Below are 12,770 nucleotides of genomic sequence, written 5' to 3' on the forward strand. Positions count from 1 at the left end.
TGCAACATTCCATAACTAACAACAATGCCCAGATAGTCCATCATAGATTTCTGAACAGTTAAATCCATGAACCCTAGTCACCTGGCCTAACACTAAAAGGAAAAATACTTTTTCATTAAGGGTGAAATATTGGTACAGGAACACCACAACCCATCTCCCACCTGAACTCCACCTTACTTTGTATCTAAACTAAACAAATGTCCAACCATAGGCCCAAATTCAAACTACTTAATGTGTGCATTTCCTCTGTGAACTCCAGTCTCCTCCCACTCTCTAAAGATATTCTAGCAGGATAACTGGCTCTTGTCTTCATTGACCCCTGTATGTGCATACATATTACCCATACATATATGTCACAATACGCTACATGCCAGTCTAAAACCCAAGCAATCAGGGAGGATTGAGGAAAACCAAACCTGGGAACCTCATTTCATACTGTATCTCCCCATTTCTGGCACCAAGTATGTTGTCACTTTTTTGGGGGTTGTGTTCGATATGTGCAAAGAGAGATCACACAAATACTTATAATAACATTTTATTAAAAGTAATGGCAGATACAGATAAAGATAAAGAAAATATAACTAGAATACTTAACTAAAGATGCTGTTTCTGCCACGGGTCCCTCCAATCATAATTGGCATGGGACAGGTAATCAGATCATACGATTGCATGGTTGCAAGCTCTGGTGTGAGACTTATTCATGTTTATGAATTCCTTATTGTATGCTGCAAAATGTTAACTGATAGCGAAATTGTTCTAACCATCTTTAAATATCATTAGTTGAGTCATGGTTTCCCTTTTCAATCCATCATATGAGCATGGTATATTAATATGTGTTTTTATATTCTTATTATTTTTAGTATATCTATTTTTTATTTGTTTTTATTTTGTTATGCTAAAGTGGATTTTCTACCATCATTACTGATTTTGCATAGGAAAGAGGATTGCAATTAATGAGTGCCATGCATTAAGGTAGCCAGTGTGTTGTTTTTGCTGCACACATATATATATATATATATATATATGCCTTTCTGGTAACCATGGTAATTTAACCAATCTCAAATTACTCTTATGGAAAGTCGGTTTTTAGGTTTGTACTTATCTGAAATTCTCTATTGCTATATTGTGAATTTTAAATGAAGTGTTTCTAGTTTAATTGCGCGGTTCCTATGGTAACCTCACACACATATAACTAAACAATTGTCGCCTAGCCTCCAGTCCTTGAGAAAGTCACATGTCAGTGATGCAACGCGTCAGTAGGAGCCAGCTGCCGTGACCAGAAGTTCGGATTTCATAACGCTGTAACATGGTGTGACCCCTTGGTCACAATCTACTGCACGCATTGCCATCATTTTAAACGTAAGTGACCACATTGTTTAAATAAAATTGTTTATTATACTACACTATGAAGATCCTTACTTTTATTCCATGTGCAAGGCGAGAATCATCTGTTATAGAGTAACATTCATCATAGGAGGACTGATTGACTTTATTGAAGTGCATTATCCATTGCTCTAACCGCCGGCTGTTTGAAGGAGGACATCGTTGTTATGGTAGCAGCTGGCTGCCATAACTCCGGTATCCCCTTCTTCAGCAGGTGGTCTGCTACAAGATATAAGTGGTCCCTGCAGTGGATTTGCCGCAAGATCACTTTTATCGGTGGCGGGAGAGGGGGCCCCCCTCCCGCCGCAATCCGGTGTCTTCCGTCGCTTACTGGAGCTGTCGGCAGCGGCGGAGGCGATCGCGTCCTTCCAGTAGCTGTGTATGGAGACGAGTGAGGGGTCAGATGGCTCCCACCCGTCTCCATATAATTGCTGGGCGGAAGCGATGTCAAAACATCACTCCTGTCCACAGCTTTTAAAGGGCCAATTTTTTTAAATGATTTTTTTAGCTTACAATTTTTTTTATTTTTTTTTATTGCATTTTAGTCTAAATATGAGATCTGAGGACTTTTTGACCCCAGATCTCATATTTAAGAGGCCCTGTAATGTTGTTTTCTATTACAAGGGATGTTTACATTCCTTGTAATAGGAATAAAAGTGAAATTTTTTTTTAAACAGTGTAAAAATAAAAGGTAAAATAAATAATAATGATAAAAAAATGTTTTAAACGCGCCCTGTCGCACCAAGCTCGCGTGCAGAAGTGAACACATATGTGAGTAGTGCCCGCTTATGAAAACACACATGTGAGGTATCTCCGCGATCGGTAGAGCAAGAGCAATAATTTTAGCCCTAGAGCTCTTCTGTAAAGCAAAACATGCAACCTGTAGAATTTTTTAAACGTCAACTATGGAGATTTTTCAGGCTAAAAGTTTGTCGCCATTCCACGAGCGGGCGCAATTTTGAAGCATGACATGTTGGGTATCAATTTACTCTGCATAACATTATCACAATATAAATAAAAATTGGGCTAATTTTACTGCTGTCCTATTTTGTTATTCAAAAAAGTGAATTTTTTCCCCAGAAAAGTGCGCTTGTAAGACCGCTGCGCAAATACGGTGTGAAATATAGTATTGCAATGACTGCCATTTTATTCTCTAGGGTGTAAGAAAAAAAAAACAATATATAATGTTTGGGGGTTCTAAGTAATTTTCCAGCAAAAAAAAAAAACTTTTTTAAACATGTAAACACCAAAATCTCAAAACGAGGCTGGTCCTTAAGTGGTTAAGGGGAGCGGCCATTGCACACAGTGGTGGATTATTCTTGGGATAGAGCACCGGCTTTTTACTATTGTTCTGAATATCACCGGATCACAGCACTTTATATATAAAACAGTTTTTAAGGTGTTCACCATTTTCACACTGGACTTTGTTATTATTTAATTTTGTGGAAATTTGTAAAGTGTGATTCGCATTTTTTTCTTTCCTATATGTGCATTTTTTGAGCTGATTCGGGTTACCCTGTGCGCTGTTTATACTGTATATGTTGAATGGATTTTTTTTTTTTGGTTTGATCATTTCCTACAAATGAGTTATGATATTTGGGATTTTTTTGGTTTGTGGTTTGACATTTGCTATTATTATTATTCACTTCATTATCTTACTAGATTGAGCACCATCCCATGTATCTGTATTTTGGTTTCTACATATGTGGTGACACTATAGGTCAGTGATTCTCAACCAAGGTTCCATGGAACCCTAGGGTTCCTCCAGAGGTTGTTAGGGGTTCCTTCAGCATTGGGAAATTTCTGCCTCTCAGATAAGTTCCTACTCACACCATTGATCTTTTTAGCTATCTGTAAGGAGGTAATTCTTCCCAATGACCACAAGTGTAAGGACCATTCTTCCCACTGACCATCACACTAATGTATCATGAGTTGTAGATTTTAAATTTTTAGCAGGAGTTCCCTGAGACCGGAGAACTATGTTGAAAAGGTTGAGAAAGGCTGCTATAGGGATTGGCTGCCCTCTTCAATCGATTGATCACTGCAAATTTTTTCGTGCACAAAGGTTCATTCACCCGTTTTTTTTTATCACATTCACTTTGTGGCGCATTGGTTTTTCAGACTACGCCTCAATACTTTACTAAAGATGCCGTTTCCGCCACGGGTCCCTCCAATTATAATTGGCATGTCACAGGTAATCAGATCACACGCTTGCATTGTTGCAAGCTCTAGTGTGAGACTAACTTATTCCTGTTTGACGGTGGTATTTAGATTTGCATATAAGGAACTGACAACCCCCAAGCCAACTCCCTTTGCAATATGACCCCTCAAGGAATTGGTCATCAGTTAACAATAACATTCCTTTGGTACAAGGTAAAGCTATGCTTATGTCCATCTATGGCCTCCTTAACCACTAGCCGACCAGCGCACGCAGATGTACGTCGGCACAATGGCACGGCTGGGCAAATGAACGTACAGGTATGTCCCCTTTAAATCTTGGGAATTGTGGGCACGTGCGCACCCGCTGCGTACTCCGTGACCGTGTCCGCGGGTCCCATGGACCCAATGTCCGCTGGGAGCCTGTGATTGTGCCACTGAGTGGAAGAACGGGGAGATGCCTTTGTAAACAAGGAATTTCCCCATTCTGCCTAGTGAAATGACAGGGATCTACTGCTCCCTGTGATTGCTGTCATGTCAGTGGTAGCCCATCCCCCCAACAGTTAGAACACATCCCTAGGACACACTTAACCCCTTGATTTCCCACTAGTGTTTAACCCCTTCCATGCCAGTGTCATTTACACAGTAATCAGTGCATTTTGAGAGCACTGATCGCTGTATAAATGACAATGGTCCCAAAATAGTGTCAAACGTGTCCGATGTGTTCGCCATAATGCCGCAATCTCTAAAATCGCAGATCACCGCCATTACTAATAAGATATAAAATTAGTAATAAAAATGCCATAAATCTATCCCCTAACCCTTTTGTAGACGCTATAACTTTTGCGCAAACCAATCAATATACACTTATTGTGATTTTTTTTTTACCAAAGGTATGCAGAAGAACACATATCAGCCTAAACTCAGAAAGACATTTTTTATATATATATATATATATATATATATATTTTTTTTTTTTTGGAGATGTTTATTATAGCAAAAAGTAAAAAATATTGCTTTTTTTTTCAAAATTGTCGCTTTTCTTTTGTTTATAGCGCAAAAAATAAAAACCGCAGATGTGATCAAAAACCACCAAAAGAAAGCTCTATTTCTGGGAAAAAAAGGATGTCAATTTTGTTTGGGTGAAATGTCGCACGACCGCGCAATTGTCAGTTAAAGCAATGCAGTGCCGAATAGCAAAAAGTGCTCTGGTCTGGAAGGGGGTAAATCCTTCCGGGCCTGAAGTGGGTTAACCAGGATATAAGAGGCTTTATTAGATAATGGATATTTGTGATGCCAACCTTAATAAGGAATTTGAAATGAGGCTTCGGTGGGGCTTCCATGAGGCTTCATTGGGGCTTCAATGAGGCTTTGGTGGAGCTTCAATGAGCCTTTGGTGGAGCTTCAATGAGCCTTTGGTGGGGCTTTGATGAGGTTTTGGTGAGGTTTCGTGGGGCTTCGATGAAGCTTCAGTGAGGCTTCAAGCGAGCTTTGCCGTAGACTTCTATAGGGGCTTTGAAGACACTTTGAAGCACAGTTAAAGTCACATGGGGTATCATTTTTGAAGCGAAGCCGAAGCAAAGCAAAAGCAAGGTGTAGACAGGACTGTAAGCTAACCATTTTATTTAGTGAGAGGGGCTTTGACTGGCATTCAGAGAGCTTTAACAAACAGTGTTTGAAGCCTTGTTTTGAAGCAAGTGTAAGCTAGCCCTTTATGTGTGTTAAAGCCAAAGCAAGTGTAAGGCCCCTTTCACACTGGGGCGGGAGCGGCGTCGGCAGTAAAACGGCGCTATTTTTAACACCGCTTTTCATTTTAGTGGCGGTATTCGGCCACTAGCGGGGGCGGTCTGACCCCCGCTTGCGGCCGAGAGAAGGTTAAAACCACTGCAAAGTGCTGCTGCAGCAGTGCTTTGCCGGTGGTATAGCCGTGCTGCCCCATTGATTTCAATGGGCAGGAGCGGTGAAGGAGCGGTGTATACACCATTCCTTCACCGCTCCAAAGATGCTGCTAGCTGGATTTTTTTTAGTGTCCTGCCAGCGCACCGCTCCAGTGTGAAAGCCCTCGGGGCTTCCACACTGGAGACACAGCAGCGGCTCTTTGAGGGTGCTTTGCAGTCGCTATTTTTAGCGCTGCAGCGCCTGCAAAGCGCCCCAGTGTGAAAGGGGTCTAAATGAGCCCTAAGTGTGATGCTCAGGTGTTCACAACCATTTGGCCATATGGTGTATGCCAGGTGTAAAGTGACCAGCAAAATAATAAATTGACAGCAACTGTGGTAAGGTGGAATCATGTTTTATCGGTTCGCACCTGTGACATTTGTTCCATCGGATCGCTGACACCAAACCGTCCTCTTGTTATCCTTCCAAGGACTCATTTTCCATATGTATCGGAAACACTTGCCTCCTGCAGGTAAGCACACAAACAACACTAGTTAAATAATCGCATTATTCCTCGGTGTATTAAACTCATTATACTCACAGCCTGCTTTAGCCAAGTCAGAATCTCTGCTGTAGGCAGCTAATTATATGTAATAGATGAGATTGGCACATTTAGTCTTGTGCGCAGTATCGCTGAAGCTGTAACACGAGAGGGAAAAGTGGGCAAAGAATATTGTGATTTTCTGGAAGCTAAATTTGCTTAGCTGTACTTCTAATGAGGAACCAGGTTCCTGGAATTATTAATGGTAACTGATTTACAGCAGCTGAATAAGTCTAATCTTTTCCAGCAGTTATTAGATATGAAATTCCCACGGCCAACTTACGGATCTCAGATTTGTGTGATCCTGCCAAATCCTGCACCCGTGTCAAAACTGGAGAAATAATTGTTGCTGGCATCTCTTAATATCTGTATGGTATTTTGTTTCAAATGCTCAGCAAGACACATAGAGCAGAGCATTGAAAGTAAATGTAAACCCAAAATGAAATGTACCTTGTGTGTCAGAAAGAACAGGCATGGTTATTTCAACCTTTTTATAAATAGTGTATATATACAGGAGGTAAAATCAGTATTGAACGCGTCACCTTTTTTCTAGGTAAATATATTTCTAAAGGTGATATTGACATGAAATTGACATGAAAAGTTTAAATTCCCTCGCCCCTTGAGGTTTTAGTCCTGTGCTGTGTCCCGATATCTCAGTGTGAAATGTTGCTACTAATGCTGCCCAGCTATGCCCTATTGTGTACAGATGACTCACCTGCCAACCCTGTGTTTACATTCATATGTAAATAGCGGCAGCATTCATATGTAAATAGCCCGGTGGCATTGTTATGTATATCATGCCCCCTGTGGTCATATCCACAGTGATCTCTAGCAACCAATCAACAAGCAGAAATCATGTGCTGTAACCTCTAGCAACTAACCAGTGAACTGCAATGGGTTCTGTAATCTCTAGCAACCAATCAGTGAGCGGTACTGATACACTGTAACCTCTGCAACCAATTGCAATAGCTGCCTGATCTGATTCAGTAAATAGATTTTGAGTCTTGCTGCTATTTATTGTATGTCTCAGAGCAGGTGGAGAGCGAAACTGCATGGGTGGGGGGGACCTCAAGAAAAGTTTTGCCCAGGGTCCAATCAATATTAAAGACTGCCCTGGACCCATGCAATCCATCCATACAAAGAAACCAAAAACAAATAAGTTCAGAAACGTTACACAAGAAGTTATGTGTAATAAATTGGACGGGCACAGGTAAACAGTATTGAACCCGCTAACTGAAATGTATTTAATACTTGGTACAAAATCCATTGTTGGTAATGACAGCTTCAAGACTCCTTCTGTATGGAGAAACTAGACACAATTGTTGCTCAGGTGTGATTTTGGCCCATTCTTCTACACAGTCTTCAAATCTTGAAGGCCTCGTCTATGAACTCTGAACTTTAGTTTTTTCCATGGATTTTCTATTGGATTCAAGTCAGGTGATTGGCTGGGCCACTCTAGCAGCTTTATTTTCTTTCTATCTTTCAACTCCAACTCCTTCCACTTTGGCCTGCCTCTACACAGGCTGACCCCCCCTTCAGTCTATAATGAATGCTTCTGTCAGACTCATCCACCATACCAACCGTTCAGAGTCTGGTGCCCCTCTTTGTAAATCCCTCTATTGGCTTCTGCTCACCCTACAACTAGTTTTTAAAACATACTAACAACATATAAAGCCACCCACAACTCTGCCTCAAGTTGCATTTCTAACCTCATCTCAAAACATCACCAAAACAATCCTCTTCACTACTCCTAATGCCGTGTACACACGACTGGACTTTCTGGCAGACTAGGTCTGATGGACTTCCCAACAGACTTTCGGCGGAATTCTGACTGACTTTCTGAACGAACGGACTTGGCCACACACAAACGGACTAAATTTGTTTTGAACGTGACGACGTAAACGGGACTAAACAAGAAAGTTCAATAGCCAGTAGCCAATAGCTTCCCTTGCGTCGTATTTGGTCCGTCGGACCAGCACACAGACAAACGGTTTTCCCGATTTTAGTCTGTCGGAATTGAGTCCATCGGATAGATTTGAAACATTCTATTTCTAGGTCCATCTGATTTTTTTTTTTTGAAAAATGATCGAATCCACACACGATCGGATTGTCCGACGGACTAATCCTTTCGGACCTAGTCTGCCATAAAGTCCCCTCGTGTGTGTTCTCACTCGCTCATCACCTCCTCCCACGCTCACCTCTAGGACTTCTCCAGAGCTTCTCCCTTCCTCTGGAATGCACCCACCCACAATCTGTCCACTCTCCTACTTTGTCCACCTGTAGGCAATCCCTGAAAAATCATCTCCTCATGGAATCCTATCCCAAAACACCTTACAGAGAGGACCGTAGAGAGAGCAGACTGCAGGGGAGCGTAGCGGAGGGCCGGACCTGACAGTGTGTCTAGTGACATACTTGGAATGACGTGGGTAGGCGGAGCAAAGGGGCGGGGTTGTAGTCAGGGGAGCGGCATTATAAGAAGGGAGGCGGAGCCGATCGGGGCAGTTCTGGTGAGTGCGGCACACGAGGAGGCAGGTTTTCCCACCCACCCTCCCTCCCTTAAGGTTGCTGTGTTGAATGGTGTTAATATGTCATGATGTATTTGCAGGATTGTGTGAAGATGGTCGTCATGACAGCTGGGAGGTTGGCGGTGTGTGTTTGTTGGTCAGTGACGGTAGCAGTAACAGATGTAGTAAAAGGGGTGGGGGGCTCATCGGTAGTATGGCCCCTCCGGTGTATTACATCAAAAGGTTGATGAATACTGGTTGGTTACACTGCGGGAAAGGGGGTTGTCTCCGAGCGGTACAGCTGGTGTTTTATGATGTTTGGTAAATGGTCCCGCAGTGTACTGGTGAGGTATACGGTGGAAAAAGGAGGTAGCTCCGTCACTGACCAATAAATTTAGTTGAAACATGTTGTTTCTCTGTTGTTTATATATGTTGGTTATATATATTAAAGGTTATTTGGAGTTTTTACTTCAGTTTGTTTAACCACTTGCCGCCCGCCAATAGTCAAATGACGGCTGCAATGTGGTTTCAAAATCCTGACTGGACGTCATAGGACGTCCTCATGATCTTGAGCCGCTGCGTGCCCCAGGGGGGCGCGTATCGCGGCGATCGTTATTGCGGGGTGTTAGTCTGACACACCGCAACTATGATCTCAGTAAAGCGTCTCCGACGGAGACTCTTTACCACGTGATCAGCCGTGTCCAATCACGGCTGATCACAGTGTAAATAGGAAGAGCCGGTGATCGAGTAAAGATGCGGGTAAAGGAGAGCCGATTGGCTGCCGATTGGCTGCTCCTCTGACAGGGGGGGTCTGTGCTTATGATTATCAGCACAGCCACCCCGAGGATGCCCACACTGGACCACCAGGGATGCCACCAGACCACCAGGGATGCCCAGCACCAGGTATGCCACCCTAGACCACCAGGGATGCCAGTCAGTGCCCACAATGGATGCCAATCAGTACCCATAATGGATGCCAATCAGTGCTCACAATGGGCATCACTGATTGGCATGCATTATTGTTTGGCACTGATTGGCATCCATCAGTACAAAACAATGCAATACAATGTCGCTTATCAGTGCCCATCCGTGCCACCTATCAGTGCCCATCCATGCCACCTATCAGTGCCCATCCATGCCCCTCTGTGCCACCTATCCATGCCCATCTGTGCCGCCTATCCATGCCCATTCATGCCCCCTATCCATGCCAATCCGTGCCAGCTATCAGTGCCAATTTGTGCCACCTATCAGTGTCCATCCGTGTCGCCCATCAGTGCCACCTATCAGTGCCACATGTCAGTGCTCATCAATGCCACCTCATCAGTGTCAGCTCATCAGTGTCCATCAGTGCCGCCTTATCAGTGCCCGTCAGTGCAGCCCCATCAGTGCCCATCAGTGTAGGAGAAAACTTACTTATTTACAAAGTTTTGAAACAAACAAAAAAAAACATATTTGTTGGTCTTTTTTTATTTGTTTTTTTATTTGTTTAGCTAAAAATAAAAACCGCAGAGGTGATCAAATACCACCAAAAGAAAGCTCTATTTGTGGGGAAAAAAATGATAAAAATTTCATTTGGGTACAGTGTAGCATGACTGCGCAATTGTCATTCAAAGTGCAACAGCGCTGAAAGCTCAAAATTGGTCTGGGCAGGAGGGTGTTTAAGTGCCCTGTATTGAAGTGGTTAATAAAAGCTGTTATGGCCATTATACTCCGCAAGAATGGTGTAGTCTCTCATTTAAGGTAAAAGAAAGGGGGAAGGGAGTATAAAGGGGCTGTAACAGGAAAGTGGGGATATCTGGGGTACACTGGTCAGGTAGCACATCACTACTGCCATCAAATCTACTTTATCTCTCATATCCTCTCTCCTATTATGGGCAAGGTTCTAATTCCTAACAAAGAAACGGATTTCACCATATCAGATCGAAGTGTAGTTGCCACATCCCTGGTATACAATTGAGAAAAAGAGAACCCCCTTTCGTTGGGACTTTGTAGGCAACAAACACATATGTATAATCAAAAAGGTATGCTTTATGAAATGTACATAAAAACGTTTGATCATAGAGTGACCGATCTTAAAAAGAACATAAGAAAATATTACAGAAATATACAAAACAATATACAAAACATCAAAAACGGGTACCGGGGATTACTATATACAGTAACAATTTGTCATAAATACCATGAAACTTGTCGTTTTTTGTTTTGTTTTTTGATGCTTTGTATATTTCTGTAATATTTTTTTTATGTTCTTTTTACCATCGGTCACTCTATGATCGAACGTTTTTATGTACATTTAATAAAATATACCTTTTTGATTATACAATATGTGTTTTTTTGCCTACAAAGTCCCAATAAAAGAGGGTTTCCTTTTTCTCAGGTTCTAATTCCTTGTCTTTCAAGCATTAATAATATTATGTTGTTGTAATAGCTGCTGTCTGCGCCTGCTTTGTATAGCAATTTGCAACACATAAAATCTGTTTATTTAAAATATGTCAATATTTATAGTATATTCATAAAAAGATTTTGGCACATTTAGATGTCTGATGATTGCAATAGCATTTTTTAAAGCAATTTGTAAACAGCTTTTCAAACAGAGCGGAGTGCTTTTGAATATAACTGCTCTTTTTGTAATACAGCAAGAGTATTAGAAATTGTCATTCACTTTTTATGTACATCAGCAAGTATTTGCTCTATGTAGTTTAGAGCCATTGCTTCTATAGCAAGGGATGGGTAGTGTACAGCAGAGAGTTATGGAGGGGGGGGGGGGGGTGAGAGTATTGGGCAAATCACCAGCAATGTCACTTGTGAGGACTCATGAGTTCCATGCTCTTTCATACCCATAGGTACAGGCAGGGCCGGGACAAGGGGTGGGCAGGAGGGACGGCTGCCCCTGGCGCAATGGTTTATTGCAGGGGTATGGGGCACCCTGACCCTATCCCTAAGGGAAAGGGGAGCGCATTTTGGCATCTTTGCCCTGGGCTCTGGATGACCTTGTCCCAGGACTGGGTACAGGTGGCTAAGTGGTGTGGTGGAAGACAGAAGGAAAGGCAAGTATATGCTGCTGCGGGGGAGGGGGCATTCATGAAAAGCTGTTGATTGACCCTGCATGGACGGGTTTGTATTTAAAGAACCACTTGTAGTCACCATCAGAAGCCGGTGTGGCCGCACAGGAGCACAATTTGTAGACAGGGATAAAATGTGGTCACCCTATAACAGGAAGTGCCTGAACAAGGATCTTATTGGCAGGATCAACATAAATTATGGAAAATATGGAAATTTGCTTTTGAAATGATATTAACATGGTGAAGAGATTTTCGTTTATCTGATGTAACTATGCATACATCATACCTGTAGAACAGTAGTAGGCACCTCTAATCCAGTGATATCTATTGGCTTCTGGGTTCCATGCTGAGTGGCTGTCCTGCTGCATTGTGAACACAGGAGGTCGGCCACTAGGCATGGGTGCCATGCAGAGAATACTTTGCACATTTTCAATAAATGCAAAGCATTATTTGATTAGATGAGATAGAGAGCGTGATGTCACCACCCCACCTCCTCCTTAAAAGAAAGCTTTGCAGTCATGGAGAAAATGCAAGGCATTCTCTGAATGGCATCTGTGCTAATTATACCTCCTGTGTTCAGAATGTAGCAGGGAAACCACTAAGCAAAGGCCCCAAAGCTAGTGGAGATTACTGCAGTAGGGGTGTTTGCTACAGTAATTTCCAACTTCTAGAGCGAGCCCAGGGGTATGGTATATGTACAGTATAGTTAAATTGATTCAAGATGGACCAATGTAACTACCGTATTTATCGCCACATAACACGGACTTTTCCCCCCTAAAATCAGGGGGAAATCGGGGGTGCGTGTTATACGCTGATATCCCGCTGTTTGTAAGCCTTTTTGCCATTCTCGGCGGCTTCCGGGTATTTTCGGCCGCACTCGGCTATCTTTGGCCGTTCTCGGCTATTTTCGGCCACATTTGGCCGTTCTCAGTGGCTTTTGGCTTTCCGAAAGCTGCCGAGAACGGCCAAGCGTGGCTGAAAATAGCCGAGAACGGCCGAAGATAGCTGAGAACGGCCGAGTGTGGCCGAAAATAGCCGAGAACGGCAGAAGATAGCCGAGAACGGCCGAGTGTGACCGAAAATAGCAAAAGCGGCGGAGAATGGCTGAGAACTACCGAGCGCCGCCGAAATACACAGGACATCCACTCTGTATCTCGGCGGCACCATTTTTAAATGGCAAACACACAG

The 12,770-nt window shown here is 42.8% G+C and overlaps 1 protein-coding gene across 2 annotated transcripts in view; it reads right to left on the bottom strand.

The window, feature by feature from the left end:
* The window catches only part of THSD7B (thrombospondin type 1 domain containing 7B), an 820,891-nt gene that overhangs the window by 23,287 nt on the left and 784,834 nt on the right, over positions 1-12,770 (bottom strand). For both annotated transcript variants that reach the window (XM_077447767.1, XM_077447766.1), the window contains exon 25: positions 5,846-5,941. In XM_077447767.1, the coding sequence (XP_077303893.1) occupies positions 5,846-5,941 (96 nt within the window). The remainder of the gene's footprint in view (positions 1-5,845; positions 5,942-12,770) is intronic.

This window comes from Lithobates pipiens, unplaced genomic scaffold, assembly GCF_037356315.1.
Source record: "Lithobates pipiens isolate NorthernLeopardFrog02 unplaced genomic scaffold, aLitPip1_a1.2 Scaffold_22, whole genome shotgun sequence".
NCBI classification, from domain to species: Eukaryota; Metazoa; Chordata; class Amphibia; order Anura; family Ranidae; genus Lithobates; species Lithobates pipiens.